The sequence below is a fragment of the Anas platyrhynchos genome, chromosome 4 (genome assembly GCF_047663525.1).
Source record: "Anas platyrhynchos isolate ZD024472 breed Pekin duck chromosome 4, IASCAAS_PekinDuck_T2T, whole genome shotgun sequence".
NCBI classification, from domain to species: domain Eukaryota; kingdom Metazoa; phylum Chordata; class Aves; order Anseriformes; family Anatidae; genus Anas; species Anas platyrhynchos.
In genome coordinates this window covers 29,532,175-29,552,802 of record NC_092590.1, presented here as the reverse complement: position 1 = coordinate 29,552,802, position 20,628 = coordinate 29,532,175, and the positions used below count along the sequence as shown (strand labels likewise).

Genomic DNA, 20,628 nt, shown 5'->3' with positions numbered 1-20,628 from the left:
AAACCCTATGTTAGTTTCTGGTAGCATGCAGGAACTTGGGTAGAACCTCAACAGGCAACTTGTTGGAAGTTTTACCCCTCAGAGAAAAACATCAGAAAGGTCAGGGCTGGGGCCTCTCTTGGATTCTTGACCACTCTTGGATTCTACGTCAAATCAAGAAACTGCAGCCTGAAACTTTTTGGTTAAAACAGATCCATTATCAAATGAGTGGAGGCTGACAAAAATGACACCAAGCTTTTCAGAACTTCGAAGGCAGAAGGATAACTCGCTTTTAAATAAGATATTCCAGAGGGATCTAGGGAACTACAGGCTACTTACCTATTTCTGCACGTAGCAAACTGCCAAAAACTGTACTAAGGCACATAAACAGCAGGATAAACACACCAAGGAAAGTCAGTGTGCCTTTTGCACAGGAAGGTCATGTTTTATAAACATTTTAAGAATTATTCTGAAGACTAAAAGACTATGTGAGTACAGAGATCTGGCTTACACAGCATGCTTGAAATTCTAAAATTCACATTCTCTTGCCAAAACTATTAAAGGTGCTGTGCTGTCAAGAGAAATAGCCATATTAGTAAGTTGCTTAAGGACAGAACTAACGGTCATACTTTCCTAAGGACACGGATCACCAAAAGAATCCCACAGACACCTATGTTGGGACTAGTAAAGTACAACCTATTTGTAAGATTTCTCAGACAGCAATTTCTGAAGCCAACTAAATACATACATATGTATAAATATATATGTGTGTATATATATATATATATGCACACACACACACACTTCTCAGAGTAGTTTTACAAAGTAAACCATGAGAAGGATTATTTCTTTTAAGTAGTTTTCGGTTCCCATTTCCACGTTTGAAGAAAAGAGAAAAAAAAAGGTCTTTTAAAAATATTATTTTAAAGCTACAACACTTCAGTCTGGACCTATATCATATTTAGTAACAAAAGTTAAAAAAAAAAAAAAACAACATAGTGTGCATTGCAATGTTTTCAGAAAATTATTTAGCAGCATATTATTAAATTCTTCTAAAGGTATTAATCCAGGTTTTAATCATAAATATAAACTCAGAATGTTATTGCTAATAACTTAATTAACAGTTCCCTTATAAAACAAAATAGTAACAATAATTACAGTCAGGACTCACTAATAGGGAATTATTTTTAGTCTAAGTTTGGTTTCTGGTCAAGATACGTCACACAGATGTAGCTTGTAAAATCCTAAGGAGAGGCATGGGCAGCAGCCAAGTCACTGACAGATGATTGCCTGACTAGTAAAAACAGGAGTCCCAGCTGTCCTTCTTTACCTTCAGCGCCCTCTGAAAAAAATCAGCTATTCTCTGACCAGCTCTTCCTATCAAAGAGAAACATAATTAGCAATTATAGTTTTGGTGCAAAGACACATGAAGTAACTTTTCACAGTGTCTTAACACTACGTCTCATCAAAGAGGTATCAGTAGGATAAGGCCTCCTGAAAGGCCTACCTTTCAGATGCCAAAGTGAGTAACACAACCCACTGTAAAACTCCCTGGAAATAAAACCATTCCTTGTATTATTTCTTAATACATACCTGCAAGAAGCTTGAACATGTGCTGTTTCCTGGCACAATGACAAAATTTCTCAGCTGCACAAATGAAGAAAATGTCAGACTTTAAAGACTCAAAGTTATCGTCGGTGAGATCTCTTCTTTCTGTGCTTCAGTTTGTGCCAAGACGGGAAGTAATTTCAAAAGCTGAACCAACATCTGGATCATGATGCAATGAACACTGGAGCTAAGAGAAGGTCCTAAACCACATTCACAGTTTTCTTCAGAGAAGATAAAAACATCAATTGCCAAAAATCACTTGATCTCAGTAGAAAAGCCTGAGGTCAACCTTTTGGCAATTTTTCAGTAAGAGAGGAACACTCAAGATCATTTACACTTGAATAATTACCCTGCTTCAAAAGCCGCTTTGAATCAAATAAACACCTATTTTATTGACTATACATACATATTAAAGAGCATCAACATAACATAGCTGAGCAGAGCATTAAGGAAGATATACAGCAGTGCACCTTGACTTCACACTTTGGAAGCGATACTTGTTTTCTCAACACGTACTGAGTCAGTGAAAAGACTTTTATGTGGCAAGCCAACCCTGCTCTTCGCCAGTGGCCAGCCCAAGTGTCACTGAAACTCAGAATAACACAGAATTAGCAACTCTAGTGACCAATCAACACTCCCTCAATATACTCAAGTGCAACTGAATTAAATAGGTGCTGTACGTACATTTACAAATAGAATTACACAGTTTGTTTTTATAAAAATATATAATTTTTATATATTACATACTAAGTATGCATATATAATTACATGCATATAATTAAATCTTCTAAAGGCAATTCAGGTATGATGGAGATCCAGAATCTTCTAGCTTTGTAGTTTCAGTTACAAACAAACAAAAGCCAAAGAAAACTCTTTGCCGCTTTGTAAGGCCTGACTGATAAGAATAAAAAATTATACTGTTCACAGTCTAACATCAGCCTACATGAAAAACTTGATTCAGTCATAACTGCCAACCAATACTTGTCCCTGCTCTTTATTAGTCTTCGTGTAACATGATACTTCAGAAGAGTCTCCACTCTATCCCAAATTGGAAAACATTACTTTACAAAAATATAGCACTTTAAAAAATTATCAGGGTGTTATTCAAAATACCACCATATCAAAACCAGATCTTTTTAAAATTGTTACGTACACAGACTTCATACTATCAAATGGACTCTTCCAGGCAGCTAAACATACACACCTTACTTTACTCCTGATGATTTATTCCTCTGACTAAAGAGTATCAAGTTAATCACGCATGTGAATCTTTAACTAACTTCCCTCTCATTAATCAGTATATATTTATAGATTATCATCATGACATTTATATAGGTACTTATTCCAGGTAGTATTTAAGTCAGAAGCTGCAAGCCTCCATCTACAATTAAAGTACTCCCTGTAACATAAGGGGACTCTAGAAGAAATAAAACAGCGTGTGCAACTTCATGAGGGTCTCCAAATCTTCCAAGAGGAATTGCTTTCTTTAACTCTTCTTCCGCCAAATGAGCAGTCATCTCTGTGTGAACAAAGCCTAAGAGAGGAAAAGCATTTGAAGAGTTACCTAATCTCCAATTAAATTTCTCCAGTGGATTTTCCCTGAAATCTTCATTCTTCAAAGTCTCAGAACTCAATCCACATCATTTTAGAGCCACAAACAAATTTTTACCTAACCAATAAAATGTCTTCATTTTGGAAGAACTGATGTAATAATCCAAACACAGAGATCTGTAGAAGTCAATGAAAACATAGAAAAGGTAACTCTAAAATTGGGCTCAAAAACCTTATTTAGTATCACTTTTCTGAAAAACAAAATATAACGTAGGTATGAAATCTCTGGCAAGAAACACCTACAGCTTGCAAGTGTTTCCATTATGTTTTAAAACTTATTCCAGTACTTGCAGAATTTCTATTATAACCCTTATTTCAAGAATATTTCTTTACAATTTTGAAGGACAAATCTTTACAATTTCAGCTATCTGAGGCTCAATATTCCCATTGCTGCATTTCTTTTCTTTATGAAGCTGCAGCATATGTGATCTGATCTGACCTAACTTCTACCTGCCACACAAAATGGGAAGTCTCAGTTTTGCTTTCTACTGTACACCTCTGCCCCTTTACAATGGTTCTGGTCCCTTTTGTGAGCCATTCAACTCCCTAACCAGGAAAGTGTTCTCCCTGCCTAGTTCAGAAGCAGAATTGGTTATGTAGAAATCCGAAAGGCATGACAGCTAGCACAAGGTGAGCAGCAGAATACACAGCACTGAGCAGAGAACATCAAAAAAGACAAAAGAGATTTTTCCTTAAGGGTGATATTTTCCTGGAACAGACTGACTTGTGAAATCACAGCCTCATCCTCACAGAATTTTCTATCCAGACTCTGTTTACTAAAGGGAAAGACAGGGATACTTTCATGCCAGCTTCACACGGACATTCAAGTCTCTCTAATAACAACAAGCATTCTCTATCAGGACATGAAAGTAGTTATCTGTATATAATTAGTTCTAATCCTTCCTTCTGTAAGGATGGCAGGTTTTGAAGGAGGAACAAAGAAAAAAAGCCATTCATTATGTAAGAGTGGATAGAGAACAGGTAGACACATGCTCCCAGATTTCTCAGTGCTCCCTTGAAAAGACTGAAGTTTTTTGTAAAAGAATATATCATACCTTATAAAGCAAACAAACAAGAAATGTACTTACAAAGGTTGATGAAAATCAAAATAATTTATCTTAGATTAAATTCAGATGTAATCTTAGATTACATTGGATCAAATATCCAGCAGTCTTGATGACTAATTATTGCAACAGTCAAGAATTTAGGAACTTCCCAAAAACTAACCTGGAGCAACCACGTTGACTCGAATTTGCTTTCTTGCTACTTCTTTAGCAAGAGCGCGTGAAAATCCAACTACTCCTGCTTTGCTAGCGCTGTACACACTTTGACCGGAGTTGCCTTTAAGTCCTACAACACTTCCTAAAATAAAGGAACATCAAAGAAAAGAAAAGATTAAATGACTAATCTGAATGCTTGTTTTAGTTTTAAATTTTGAATGGAAAAGGAGATTACAAGAAAAGGAGTTGAAAGTGTATTACTAAGTGAACTTTATAACCTCTCTCTGGGATAAGCAATCCCTTAATTATATATTATAATTATTAATTATGTGACTTTTATGAGATGCGTGTATCTATGTTAAGGAACATGTACAAGGAGAGTAAACTGGAAAGCTTTTTAAAAATATCATTGCACAGAAAACAAGAAACCACCGTATTTAATTATTTTTCGTAAGTAGTAACTGGTAGATTTAGCTACTAAAAGAGCTGGTAAAGAATGGTAAAATTAGTTTTTTCAGTAAACTCTTGGGTGTTTATTATTGAAACATGCTGTTTAGCAACATTTAGAAGTTGGTGAAACTAGATAAAAGAGCAATAATTCATAAAGAAATTCTAAAAAAGAAATGCCAAATATAGAATACAAAGAAATACAAAGAAAATAGTCAATTGTAACAAATTACATTCAAGATGTTACACATGACAAACCTTTCTAGAAAACTTGCTCACACAGAATTCCACTGGAATAGACAAGCAACTTACCTATATTAACAATAGCACCTCCTTGTTGTTGAATCATACTTTTTACAGCAGCTTTGCATGTCAACATTGTTCCCAAAAGGTTAGTGTGAATCTGGGATACCATATCTTCAGTCTTGGTTCTCAGTAACAAGCCATCCCTGATAAACAGACCAACAAATATAATTATATACTGGGGGAAGAGGTGGGTGAAAGAAGAGTAGAGGGGGAATTCATGAATTCATAAAGTACAGTGAGAGCTATTATCAGCTGCTAGAATTTTACTTTCATCAGAAACACAATACAGATGAACATCTACTACTGTTTTTCAGATGCTCTCATTAACAACACACTAATTGCAAAAGCCGTATCCGTAACTCAGCACCTTACAAGATGACAGTGTGGTCTAGACTTACATATAATCTTGTAACTAATAACTAACCTGTTGATCGCAGCTGCATTAACCAAGTAGTTAATGGGACCTAATTTCCTCTGCATCTCCTCAAAAGTATTTTGGACTTCTTGTTCTTTGGATACATCACAGCTAAGAGCCAGATGTCCTGCTGTACTGAAATAAAGGCACATGATAATAACAGCAAAAGAAGGTGAATCATTCATAAATCTTCTTAAGAATTTATAAACTCAATTGAAAAAAACAGATGTGGAACTAGTTATAACACAAGGAACCCATTCCATCTTCAGAGAATTAAATAGGCACAATTTTCAAGTACTATGTTGATTGGCTACATGACAACAGCATACAGTATTTTTGCCCTCCTGAAGTCAGCATGAGCTGATTGGTCTAGGTTCTGACTTGGTCAGGAGCCATGGATGAGACTGTTCACACCAACTCCCTGTTGAGACCTTGAATATTTCCTTGAATCTTAACTATTCCACCGGCAAGATATGAATTGTAACATACTTTCCCACGGAATATTGCAAAAACAAAATTGTACTGATATAACTCCCTCCCCCTGCCAGTCTCTCAGCCTTTGTTTTCATCTAGTTAAATAAAAAGGCTTATTTAATGATTAACCACTTTCACAAGTTACCTAAGCATTTGACAGTGAAGAAATTATTACAAAGCAGCATACATACCACCAAGACTACGTGCAGTAGTTTGGGCCACTTCCAGATTTCTAGCAATAATCGCCAGGCGGCAGCCTTTCTGTGCCAATAATTCTGCAACAGCTTTTCCTATTCCTCGGGATCCTCCAAAAATGGCGCAAACCTTGCCCATCTTCAAAAATAATTCATAAATTACAAATCAAACTTGAATTTGAGGTCCAATATTGCAGAGGACAAACAATATTATTGCCAGTATCATGACCCTTACTATTTTGCAGCATTTTTACAGACTGCATTATAAAATTAGTGATTTTAAAAATTTTATTCACCAAAAAAATAAAAAGCTGAACTAAATTAGGCACCACGTCTACAAATGCAAGAAATTCTTAAACATTTCTGAACTAGTGATAAAAATGCACATAATCTAGTATTCTAATACTAGTGTTATGATAACTTCAATTTAGTTGAAGAAATATGTGATTTATCTATCTAAAGGCCATAATGCAACAATCGGCTGTTTATTCAAAGCCAACATACCAGTTGTAACTACATGTATATTGCTCTTGCACTATTCTGGTACTAAAGCCGTTTAGCCTCAAGGTCTCACTCCATCCTATCCATCTGTGCTAGACACCCAAACCACGATTACTTGTGCATGACTTGATAATGATATATTTACACCAGGTTAACACTAAGTTACACTACTAAGTTACTAAAGCTATGCTTAACCACTAACCTTAGATTTTGTTTGTTTGTTTTCCTTCTACTTTTGACAAAAGCAAATGCTTTTTGAGATGTGAAATGACTCTGAAATAGGTAGCTCAGGTATCTAGGCAGGACTGTAAGACAAAAGTACTCCTATAGAATGAAGTATGTTTTTTCTGCAACCTCCAGTACCCAATCAGCTGTTTAGGGACTTCCTGAGCCAAAGGCAGAATCTAAGTAATAGTCATGAACCTCTTTTCCATATATTTGAATAAATCCATTTTGAACCCAATCATACTTTGTCTCCATAACATCCTGAGGCAACAAGTTTCATTATTTGTGGAAAAGTACTTTGTTTTGTTCTTAAATTTCTTTCTGATTAGTGAATGCTCTGCTTTTCTCTCTTATCTTCCCCCTTCTGCTCATAACTTGAGCCTATGTACACTTCTGCATATTACCTTAATTCCTATATCCTCTTCCAGGTTTACTTAGCTACTCTTATGCACATGGAAGCCACTAACAGACTGCCCAAGCTCACTAATCCTGTCACCCTACCCTTTGCCTTATTTAGTTCTATTATGCCCTTTTTTATGTGTGATAACTATAATCACACACAGTATTAAACATACATGAACACAGTCAGCTCCTACAATGGCATGATAATTTTGGTCTTCTGTGACCAAAACTTGCCTAAGGAGCTGTCAGTCCTTTTCTATAACAGAAAAGGAAAATCCAAGTGCCTGGAATCAACCCATGCATCCCCTTCCCAGCTGGCAAATTTAAATTGGCCTCCTAGGAGCAGGAAGAGGACTAATACTTGTGCCTCAGAGGGGAGCCCTTTCAAAAGAATACACACAAAAAGACCTGCTGTGTGTAGGCAATTCCTTGTCTGTCATGATGGATCTATTCTTTTGCAGAACTATCCACACAGACTCTTGCAAGTTCTTGCCTGACTGTTGCAACAATGTGGTACTAGGATTCTCTTCTTCCTCCATATTTTGTTCTTACCAGCACTGAACACACCTACTCTCTTATTTTTATTTAAAACCTGGAATAATACAAGTTGGAAAGGATCTTTGGAAGTCACTTTGTCTAACTCCTCCACCCACATGCACAATGTCAACTTAGGTCAAGTCGATCAGGGCCTTATCCAGTTGAGCTCGGAAGGGTAATCGTAAGCGTGAAAAAAATCACAGCAAACTTGAGCGTTGCCTTAATCAGTGTACGGTACCTCTGCAACTCTTCAGAATCAGTTTTGGGGTTAGCTACAGTGAGCCATCGCATGCTGTTTATAAATGCTGTCAGACCTGTATGTATGTTCCTTTCTCTGAATAGGCTTAGGTGTACAGGCCCCTAAAAGCTATCAGTGCAAATGAAGGTGCCACGAATTGTTCTGTGCTGAGGAGACTGCCTCTAAAATCTATCGTTCTGCCCTTCCTCTTCTCTGTGAGAAAGGGAAAAGCCCGGTGATTCTAGTGTTTCCAGAAATACTCGGTCTCTTTGTGCATTAACCAGGTATTTGCAGGGGGAGCACGTAAGCCTAACTGCAACGAAACAACATACAATCTGTGTTTTTTTTTTAAAAAAAAAAAAAAAAAAAAAAGCCATACACCTTCTGGCTCTGGAGAAAGGGCTCTGGAGTTTGACTTGGGCGAAAAACCCGCAGCGAGATGAGTAACGCGACACTCCCTCGCGGGCAGGCTCTCCCCTGCCGCCGAGCCCTTTTTTAAAACATTTTTTTTTTTTCTGCTTTTATGCTTTTATTGCGGCCGGTGAGGCGACGTCCTCTGCGCACCCCTCTTCGCCCCGCCCCGCGCGCCCCAACGGTCCCTAACGGCCGCCAACGGCCCCTAACGGTCACCGCCAGGGGGCGCCCGCGCGCAGCCATGCCTACCACAGCGCGGCGGGCGGCAGCAGCCGGCGTCCCCCCTCCCTTCCTCTGTCCCTCCCTCCCTCCCTCCCGCCGGCCGCGGAGGCGCCGTGGCGGCTGCCGGGCGCCCGGCTGCGCGCTCACCTCCCCGGGGCGTGGCGGCGCGGCTGGGCGCCGGGGTAGGGCGGGGGCTCCGCAACACGGCTGCTGGCGCGGCCCGGCCCGGCGCTCAAGATGGAGCCCGCGGGGCGTAGCGGAGCCGCCCGCCTGCCCGCACGGCGCGGGGCACGCCGGGAGCTGTAGTCCCCGTGAGGCGGCGGCGGTGCCACGGTGGCAGGGCGGGACCGGGCGGCGTGAGGGGGAGGCGGCGCCCGCTCCTGCCGCCGCTTGGCTGGCCCCAGTCGCACCCTTCAGGGAGTTGTGGCCACAGGGGCGGGGTTTTGTTCGTAGCTCATCTTTATTACTGAAGGTTTTCCTTTTTTGCCCCCACAGTATCCAGAATTTCCGCACGGACTGAACACTCTCATCGTGCCCAAACCGCTTAGGCGCACTTTTCCCACAAATACGTGAACAAATCTCGCTCTTGAGAAACTTAATTCACTGTACCTGAGAGAAAAGTTACATCACAAAGAAAAACAACACACCGCCCCCCTCAGGCTGGCGCAGGGCTCCAGCCCGACCCCGGGCACTGGCCCCTCCTGCAGTGGACTTTGGCCTTAAAAGATTTCCACCTCGATCTCTGTCTCTCCTGCCATCGCTCACTTCCCTCCATACACCCGACTCCTCACTCAAGGAGGGCACTAGTCTTTCCTTCTCCACCTATCAACAGTCCTAACTTTGCTCGTTCTGCCTCGCATACTCTCATCCCTGCTCCCATTCACTACGTGTTTATATACACTGCACAATAATACCTTATGGCAATAACTTCAAGAATTTATCATTTCAATAATTTATCATGCAACAGCCTCTTTGGATATTCCTCCTATTGTTGGTGAAAGGTATTTTTGATAAGTATTTCTCAGCAAATGTAACTAGGCTTTAGTTCATAAACATAAACTCCTGTCAGCATTCAGACTAAGAGCAACAAGTTATAAACAGCCAAGATTTCTGTCATATTATGAAGTTATTCCTGCCCTAATATATCACTAACCACAATATCGGTTACTGAATGGACAGCTGTGAATTGTTGCCCACTTCGGTCCTGTGATACGGCCTCCTGGAAATTCACTGTGTCTACTCATATTTCTGTTCAGTGCACTGTATTTACTGTGTCTTCAGGTTTGTTTTGTTGGGGAAAGGAAAGAAAGTGGGATGTTGGGAGATGATGACAGGGAGAAGGGAGTGAACAGAGTCAGAAAGAAGAGGAGGGATATTAAATGTGGAAAGATTTTGCATAGTGATTTGAACTGAACTCTATGAGATAAAGATAACTAAAGCTCTACGCTGCAGGAGTAGCAACACAGTTAATAAGCAACATGACTTGATCATTCACCTGCTTTCCCTTTATAAGCTCTAAGAAGAACTAAGAAGAACTTACAGAAGCAAAAGCTATACATTGTGAACACAGTAATTAGTCCTCAGACCTGAGACACATGAAAGTGAAATACTTCCATGATTCCTAATATCTGCTTAGAAATATGTAACATTTGTGAATAGGAGGAGACCAAAGGCTGCTTGAAGCAGGAAACTGAAGGCATATCCACAAGCATTAAGCCAGTTTTATAACCTCCTATTTTAGCAGGATTGTTCATTACAGGACTGTTTGCAAGGTTAACCCTAATGAGGCACAGATTTACCGAGTGCAGGAATACCAGCTTAATGTGGCACATCTACTTACTGACAGAAAACAGCAAGTCAAGGGACTGTGCAGTCATCCTGCCACAACTGCAAATAGATGTGATCCGAACCATAAGGACTTCTGGCAGAACTTCAGCTGATGATTTGCCAGCAATGAGTGTTGAACATGGTCCATAATAAATAGCAACTGTGATAGTGATAGTGACAATCACTCATATCTCATACACTGCTCACCTCCTTTATCTTCACCAGTATTATAGGAAATGTCAAAGACAATATTCTTTACAGCTGTTACCCATTTTGCAGCCCAAAACACATACAGTAACACTTGGAGCACTTTCAAGGAACTCAATTCCCAACATTCAATTTTCTCCATCAGATTGCCCTAAATAAATCTAGTTTCATATCTCATCTCCTCACAGAAATACTTTGGTGTCATTTAATCTTGCTCATGTATTACGGAGCAGCTGAAGACTTCATCTCCTTGTGAGATACAGAAGCCCATAACATTGTATTTCCTTCCAATGACTGAGCATTAGAGTAGTAAATCATAATAATACCAATCAGCTGGCTTAATGAGGTAGGAGGTAGGTTATTAAAAATGAGAAGAGGTATTTTTAGATGATTGCTAGTGCCATTTCTTAATTTATCTATCACAGTATTTTCCTTCAAAAATTAGCAGAAGCGATTAGCATTCTTGAAAAGAATTAACTATTGCTCACTCTAGACTATGTCAGATCAAGTGATGGCTGATTATATAAAACACATGCCTTATTTCAACAGTTTTAATCTGTAATCATTTTTCATAGGTATTGATTTTCAGGAGCACGGTTTATTACAAGATTGTCCTAGCAGTCCAACATATTTTCCTAGCTCCCCAAGAGGCCCAGTAAGCACACCTGCCCAGCCACATTTGGATTGCTGTTAGTATTACAGCAATCTAGGATGGCACAAGCTACTATCCTGAAACCTCAGAAAGAAATTTTATGAATCATATATATTTACAGTTATTAATTTTATAAAATAATTAAATATTTACTGCAAAGTGAGTGAAAAGAGCAATTTAGAAGATCGGTCTAGAAGGTGTGTCTTTTATGTGATGCAGGCTGATGCAACTGTAGGATGCTACAGGAGTCTGAGCTGTTTTTCCAGAACAGGAAAATTTCACACACATATAAGTATTTTATTTTTATCCTCACCTGCCTAAACGTTCTCTATAAGGTTTTGTATCATTTCTATACTGAACATACAAAATATACTACATACTACAGTGGCAGATTATCCCCAGCCTTCCGTGGACAAGCTCCCCTTTCTGCCAGAGTTCAACTTCCCTTCATCCAGTTTCTTCACATTGTGTTTATACTTGAATGCAGGACATGCAGGACATGTCCCTCAGACCATCCAAGTTCTTTCAATAGACACAAAAGTCATATACCACTGTTTGAGTAGGGTACATTTCTTCAGGGAACTATAGATTTGCCAAAAAATCACTTCTGAAGGGCACTGAAAAAAAAAAAAAAAGAAAGAAAAAAAAAAAAGAGAGAGAGAACTTGAAGGTTAGCTTTTCAGAGAATTACTGAACTGAAACACCGAATATTCTGAGGAGATTCAAGGTAGCATTTCCTCCCTGATTGTCTCAGCTTAGCTACTAAGCCAGAGAAGATACGTAAGTGATGACAAAACATTTATCAGAGACTTTGCTATTTCTGAAAACAAGATAGCTGGCTTCTCCTTACAGCTGATTCTGTGCAGCAAGAGGGTCATCAGGCATGACTTTCTAAGATGTATCTGCAGCTCCAACCAACCTGAACTGGAACTGTGAAGTCGATTGCTTTCCATTGTTTCTTTCTTCTACGTGATTCTTCCCTTTGTGTTTTTCTCTCTTCCTGCTACACAGAAGGATAAAGAACGCTTTTCTTTCTGTCTTACAGGAAGAAGTGTCATCTTTATCACCTGCAAATCATATTTTTTTCCATAATATTGCTCACAGACTGCAGATTTTCAAGCAAAATTACCCAAGTCTAGACTTCATTGACTACCACTGCATAATACAACGTTTCATCGTGCACACAGATCACGATTATTTTAGGCAACTTATACAAGTGGGAAACGTTTCTGCAGTGTGCAATGTTTACATAGCAGAACTCATTCCTGTTTACTTCATCAAATCATCATTCAATTTGAGGATGCCTTTCATAAACAATTATTCTGCTCTAATAGTAACAAGCAACACATTTGCTTTGCAGACACCTCAGTGTAGCACTCCTGTCAACATTAGTTGTCTGTCATGTGCTCTAAAGTGTTTAAAAAAAAAAAAAATATGGCATGCCATCTGGCTCCCAAACGCTCATTAAATCCATTGGAACATGAATGTTTAAGGAAGCTGTGATCACATGATGCCCACCACTTATATATATATATATTTATTTGACAATACAAGCAAGAAAAAAAATGAAGTGGTTAAATTATTATTATTTTTTAAATAATTTAACTTCTTACAATTGAGAATGTGCCAGCCATTGCAGAGCACAAAGACAGATGACAGACCCTATTCCCAGGAGTCTGTGGTCCAATTTTATTTCCCAAGGGACATGAAAAGGGAAGAAAAACTAGCAGGGGAATGGGAAACTCAGGCAATAGACTATTTAGGTTGCTAAGAGGAAGGACGTTCTTATGAACTGCAATTCAGAGGTTGTGCTACAAATTTCTTTTAAGACTTGCCAAGCCACTTACGTTCAGAGAAGAAAAAATCTGTAAGTTCTCCCATCTTTAATTGAGGCTAACGGTTACCAACTTCCCCTCTTGACATAGCCCCTGGAAAAGATATTGTATATTTTACAATTTTTGTCTTTTTTTTTTTTTTCTCTCCTGTGGAAGCACTTCTAGGCCTTACTGTAGAAAGAGAACTACACCTGGAAAAAAAATGAATTAATAGATCCAGGCCTTAGGCCCTATTTGGAGACTATAATTAATTTTTCATGGGAAACATAAATAGGTTAGGGAAGGCTAGGGAAGTAACCAAAAAAAAATGAGCACTAAAGAAAAGTTTAATAGTAGCTCAGTATTTCCTGCAATTTTTCAAATAAGATTTATCCTTTTTACTAAACATTGCAACATTGCTAGACTTCCATTTTCTGGTGCTTAAAAAAAAGGGGGGGTGGTGGCAATGTATTTTTAGATTTAAAAGCTGTTAAATATATGTAAATAAATTATCTGATAAATAAGTGTTAAGCAATTCTACTTATGACATATTGGTACACAGCCTTGTAACACTGATGCAAGAGAAAAGAACAAGCTGTGATCTTGCAGAGAACAGCCCAGGGAGTATAGAAAAGGAGAAACCAGATAACCAAATGGGCTGAGAATGGAAAAACACTATGTCCTCATCCAGTACACAGCAGGACTACGTCTCCTGCATAACACGTGGACTAGGTGGGTAGACTCTCTGTTGTGAGAACTGGGTAACGTTGTACCGAGGCTGACCTTATCCAGCCTCTCTGCATTTTGTTCAACTCAATGCATAGCTATTTTTAGCGGCAGAACTCTGCATAATGTTTTATAACCCATTTTGGCTGTAATGCTACATGCAGTTGCGACATCCTTCGTAGCTGTAACCAATCTAGGCTGCCTATTTTGTTAAGCAGTTGGGGAAAAAAAGATACATGGGGAAATAAATAGGGCACTGAATACCCCTATTTGGATGTAAAAGGAAGCCTTTTGCTCTAAGACTTCTGTACCTGCACGCTCAGAAATTATGACAAAAACAAGTCAGTTAATGAGGGAGGTGGGGTGGGGTGGAGCTTGCAAGCAAACAGAAACGCTGCCACGCTCTTCTGTTTTGCCATCTGGAACTGCACAACACAGCAGGAGGTTCCAAAACAAGATTCTTGTAAGTTAATAAATCTGTTATGCTGACAGGAGGGTCATTCTGTTTCTGATAAGACAGACTGCTCCCTGAGGGATGAGAAAACCCATGTATGTGGAATTAGTGTGCACTGTCTGTGCCAGCAAATTTATGTGAATGAGACAAGCCAGTGCCGGGCAGCCATTCCTAATGAACAGCTCTTGCCATGTGAGGGGCAGCCATGCAGAGAGATTCATGTGATGATAGAATGGATACGCTGTACAGAGCAGGGCACGGTAGGTATTCTACTTGTGGTAACTCAAAAAGCAGCATAAATTTGAATATCTTTACACCAGCTGAGAAATCACATCTGCCACTAATATTAACTGTTTCTGCATATTTTATCAACCCAACAAGTAAATTACCAGTTCATTTTTCTGTCAAAATAATAATAATAATAAAAAAAACATACAGGATAATATTCTCCCTAACAGTGTCTGCATTCTAGGCATTTCCAAATTCACAAGAATTATACTCACGTGTGACTGAAAAATGCAAAACACAAAGCCCAGTTCTACCATCTAACTAAAGCTCACTTACAGTAACGTTAATGTTTGTATCTCCCATGCCTCTAAACGTAATTGTTTCATAAGTAGGAATTTTCTAGTTTTATTTATAATATAAATGCATTATGCAAGTCATAAACAAGTAGATAAACAGTATCTAAGTAAAGCAAAGATCATCAGCCTGGATCACAGCTCCATTCTACAGCCCCGCTTTCTGTAATAAAATCCATTCATTCCGCTACAGCATGATTCAGTTCTTTCAGAAGAGCACACACATTAACATGTAAATGTTGAACTAAGACAACTACAGCCATACAAATAGTAATGGCACAGCATCCATCCATGTATCTTCCTTTGGAAAACAAGGCATTGCGATGCTACAGGTCCTCATTTCTTTTTACAGCATCATTTGAAAGGCAGCTCTTTCCTTTCAGACACAGGCTACGCATTCACCTTGATTTTCACACCTTTAGCACATCCTGTATAAGCACAGGTCTTTTAGTTAATAAGGTGTGCAGCCTTTCAATTTCTAGGTACAGTAATTGTCAGATTATTTCCAACCCTTCCTGCAGCTAATACCTAGCACTGATACCAGTACCAATCCCAGAATTAGTGCTCCCTTGGCTGATAATGCTGCTTTTGGAAGTCTTCCTCCCTCTGTGGCCCCCAACTAGTTTGCTCGTAAGGCAAGGTGTCATTTATCTCACCCTTTCCTTTCCCAAAGCCAATCCTCTCCTTTTTAAAAAGTGCAAAGAAAGGAGAAAAAGAAAAGCACGTGTACAGTGTCGCACCCTTCAGCCCTTTGGATATATTTAATATGGCAAGCCAAGAATTATTCCTAAAACCCAGATGATAAAAGCTGCAATGAAATAAACCAGATTTTGATTACCCTGAAATTAAGGAGGTTCCCACATCTCTTTTAGTAAAAAGGCCTCTCTCTCCCATCTCTGACTTTTGCATGTTCATTGTTCCAGTTATTGGCACAGATAATGCTCAACTTGCTTTTCCTCCACAGCTGGGGTAAGTAGCTCTCCCAGGTATCACAGGTGTCTTCTTCCTGCCACCAAAGCCAAACCCGTGCACCTACATTACATGTCTGATACAATGCCTAGCTTACACCTAGCACTTCATTTCTTTTCCTCCAAAAGAAAGCATTTGCCCTCTTAATTTCTAACTCTACATCTGTAAATTTCTCATCACAGTTTTCCAGCACTAGTGACAGGAGACTCCACATGACTAACGTTGGACGTGCATAAACAGATTGAAATTATTGTCAGCATTGCCAGGATTTCTTGGAACAAGCCTTGATCCATGTGTTGTGCTGCCCAATTACAGCAACTGAAGGCCTTTGCTCTGAACTCGCTTTCAGTGGAGACATGCACTGCTCTCAACGTGCGTGTCAGCAGACTGTTTTAAATACTCGGTGAAAGTGTCTGGGATTATTTGCTTAAGCACGGTCCAAGGCATAATTTAAGTCCCTGATTCAGCAAAACTCACAAGCACCTGAAACTCCCTCTGAAGTCAGTGAAGCTTTAGTGCATACACCAAAGGATTACACCAAAGACAGCCATGGTGACTAATGCATAACATGAGAGGAAGGGAAAGAGTATTCTGGGCCAATTCAGTCGACCATGACCATTAAATCTCAAAGTGGAAAATAGAAAACATTCCCTGAGATCTCCAAAGTGCTGTAGTTTCCCTTTAAAATTTTTTAGCATTAACATTAGCATTAACATTAACATTTAGCATTTAACATTAAAGCACCCAAGAAATCAATTTTAGGATTGAAATGTCAATTGGACTTATTCTTGCTGGTTTAGAAATGTATAAATAACTTCTATTTGTACGTAACATTGCATTCGTTTTCCTAGAACCAGATGCTTCACACCACTTTATTTCTGGGATGGTCCAGACAGAGAAAAACTTACTCAGTAAAACACCTCATCACACATTGAACTATCAAGACCATGCTTAAATCCATTCCTGTTCTGTAAAGTACTTAACGTTTTTTTGTTTGCTTTTTTGTTTAATGAGAGTCCAACGCACTTAATCCTTTCTGAAATGAAGGCCTAGGAGGTTAAATGCGAGAAAGCAGAGAAAGAGGTGGTTGGGCATAACATCAGGCTACGTTATAATTAGCCACTAGACATACTAGTTCTGGCTATAAAAAAGTAATTTGAAGTTATAAGCAAGATATTACATTCATGCCTTAGGGACCTCTTTTATACTTGGAATCACAAATTCAGCATCCAATCTCTGCTCCCAAAGCATTTGATTGTGTCACTGAATATAGCAAAAATACAGCATAGTCCAGCTATAAGCTAACATAAAGTTGTCAATACTTTCTATTTATGTCATTTCAAATGCCTGAAAAACTGGCAACTTTTAAGAAAAAAACAAAAACAAAAACCTTCAACCAGAAGTTGACCAAAATCTAGTATTTGCCCTTGAAGAAACTACTTAACTTTTCAACTACTTCCTAAAAAATGCTGCTTTTCACAAGATTTTAGAAGAGAAAATACACAGATATATGCGGACAGATCTTCAGGCTCACACACAGACAACACAGAAGAGTTATAGCCTCTGCTGGCACTATCTGACGTTCAAGTCCAAAAACCCCAAAAGCACAGGTTCGCTAGTTTTTCCTCTAAGCTAACTCTTGTACTTGACAGAAGATACCTCTTGTACTGGCGGATTTAGCCATTACTCAATGAAAAGGGGGCTGTAGTGTAATTAAATCACAGCTGTGCGAGTATGCTCTATTACTGTCAGCTACGAGAGTGTGATACTTCACAGTCAAAACCAAACCTGTTACACAGATCAGCAAAAGCAGTAAGAGAGCAGATGGAAAAATTCCCACATCATCCTGTTCATCAGTAACACGCTTCAGCTGAGCCTACACAACAAAGGTTTGCCAACATAAATACATCGCACTGCAAAGACAGGCGCAACCTATTGATTGATCTTTTCCCACCAGCACAACCTCTGAAAAGATGTGACTGCTCTGGGAGCAGACAGCTTTCACAGCTTGGTTCAGCCATCTGAGGATGTTGAGCAGCTCCACCACCAAGTCGTGCCATGGTCCCGGACTGCACCTGCACTCAGGCAATCTGGCAACGGAGCTGTCAGCGCAGGGGCCCTGCTGGGAAGAAGAGGCCTCACAGACACGTAAGCAGTGAGGTTCTGTTGTGGTCCTCATCTCCCAGACATCCAAACACTTGGTCAGATCCAGTAACGAACCACACCGCCCTACTGTGGGAGAGGAGTACTGGCATCTTTACTAAGGGACAGCTTAGTGACAAAAACATAAAAAAGAAAAAATTGAAGCTAAACCAGACAATGTTTCACCAATCTCTAATTACAGGGCTCTTTCTCCTCCCACCCATTCCCACTGGGGCAGAGTAAAGATTGGCAAGGCATCAGTCAAAGAGAACTGCAGCAACTTTCCCATTCTCGGAAACCGATCCTGTGTTCAAGAGAACCCTTAAGAAATGTTACCCAGAGGGTTTTATATTTTAGTATTTAGACTGTCTTAGATTGTCTAAATGTAGGAGTTGGGCTTGATTCTCGGGGGCCACTTCCATATATTCTCTGTGTTCATTAATACTACACCAAATGAGAGAGATGGGTTGTGGATATTGCCTAATCTTATTTGCATTTGGCAACAAGTTAACATGCATTTCCTTATCGAGGAATTTAGATGTTACATCTAAACAGGTACAAATCAGAAGTTTTATTGACCAAACCCATTGCAGGCCTCCAGAAATCAATACGGTAGTGGCACACACAACCGGGCCAACAATAGTTGGTTAGGAACCTGTCTCTGGTTTACCTGACAGAACTCAGACACCATCTCATTCTTGATCTCCGTCTCCCAGAGACATTCTCAACAGAAGCACTCCAGCTTCCTACGAGTTATGCCTAGCAGTCTTTGGCAAAAAAATGCACTTCAGTATTAAGGAATATGCCTGTGATAAAAAGGGTACTGAATGCATAGGCAGAGCGATTACCCCTTTATTAAAATATTTTGAAACCAAGTTTTAGAACATTTATCTCTTTGCATGTGTTCTTATCCTTCCTGAAAATGCTGATCTTCACATAGCCCAATATTGTTTTATTTTAAAAAGTTATTAAATTTCATCCTTGTAAAAAAAGCTATAATGCATATCAGATGTCATAAATTACTAAATGCAATGAATTTAGCCTGGAGAAAAAGAGGCTCAGGGGTGACCTTATCGCTCTCTACAGGTACCTTAAAGGAGGCTGTAGTGAGGTGGGGGTTGGTCTGTTCTCCCACGTGACAGGACGAGGGGGAATGGGCTTAAGTTGCGCCAGGGGTGTTTTATGTTGGATATTAGGAAGAACTTTACTGAGAGGGTTGTGAGGCATTGGAATGGGCTGCCCAGGGAAGTGGTGGAGTCACCATCCCTGGAGGTCTTTAAAAGATGTTTAGATGTTGAACTTAGCGATATGGTTTAGTGGAGGACTGGTTAGTGTTAGGTCAGAGGTTGGACTCGATGATCTTGAGGTCTCTTCCAACTTAGACAATTCTGTGATTCTGTAATTTCAGTGAGATGTAGGACAATACAGTCACTTGTAAACTCTAAAATTAGAAGTTGGACAGAAGCATAGAGCAAACCTTTGATAATGAAGAAAAAACACCGCAAATTTTCCTGATCTGCATGTATTCAAAAGACACACTGAGATTTCCTAGCAAAGAGAGTAGAGAAAACTTACTTAAACTGTAAACTTTTAAGAGCTAGCATTCTTCAGCTTACTGAGAGTTCAGCCAGCTGAAATAAGAAATTTGACCTAGGTCATGTCCCTCGTTGTGGAAAACAAAGTCAATGACCACTTTAAAGACATTCAGCTGCTGACTCATCTTCTCTCCCAAGCCTCCACAGATATACCATGAGAAAATACTGCAGTAACTAACCACAGAAGATTCCGGGGCTAGCAGCTGTTTCCAAACCAGACACTACTCTGCAATTATGGATCTGAAAATTTATAGGTTTGATTGAAAAGTGACCAAGTCTCCCATGCATTACAGTGCTGCTAAACAGCATCATCTCAGATCTAGTTACAGCCTTATCTATACCGGTGGAATAAACATTTTTTGAGAAAAGGATAACACAGCCCTTAAACCTCCGTATTTTCCAAGTATGAAAATGAACGAGTTCAGTTTCTTTCAGATATATTCCTTCTCCAGAGAAGATATTTTCTTTCACTGTTTAACAGTAGGGGGCATATTCAGTGTATGCCAGCAAAGTTTAATGAAATCAATGAAGTAGCACTGATTTGCAGTAATTGAGAGCCCAACCATGTGTTCTAATGCCAAAGAATTTGGATCTTTTAAAGACTTCTATTGCCTTCCTTTCTAGAAAGTGTGTGTGTGGCAGGATGGAAGCTGGGGGAGGATCAAAGTCCATTTGTTTTATGGAATGGGGTTCCATCTAAGACAGCAGGGACAGAAAACACCTGCACAGATATTTTAAAATCCTGACATTTTTTTTCTGCCTTTGTAATACAGTACTTTTTTCTTGCTGTGCTTGCCAAATTTCCACTCTTTGCACTCCTGCACAGGCTGCTCCCACCACTATGAAAATAAAATGTAGCTACTGTTTG

The 20,628-nt window shown here is 39.4% G+C and overlaps 1 protein-coding gene across 1 annotated transcript; it reads right to left on the bottom strand.

Moving 5' to 3' along the window:
* Window positions 1-1,953: 1,953 nt before the first annotated feature.
* CBR4 (carbonyl reductase 4) lies at window positions 1,954-9,101 on the bottom strand. The gene is made up of 6 exons (XM_027456433.3): window positions 8,941-9,101; window positions 6,252-6,393; window positions 5,596-5,716; window positions 5,178-5,314; window positions 4,426-4,560; window positions 1,954-3,121 (listed from the first exon to the last, which is right to left on the bottom strand). The coding sequence occupies exons 2-6, from the start codon at window positions 6,391-6,393 to the stop codon at window positions 2,943-2,945; spliced, it is 714 nt and encodes a 237-aa protein (XP_027312234.1). The 5' UTR covers window positions 8,941-9,101; the 3' UTR covers window positions 1,954-2,942.
* Window positions 9,102-20,628: the final 11,527 nt, after the last annotated feature.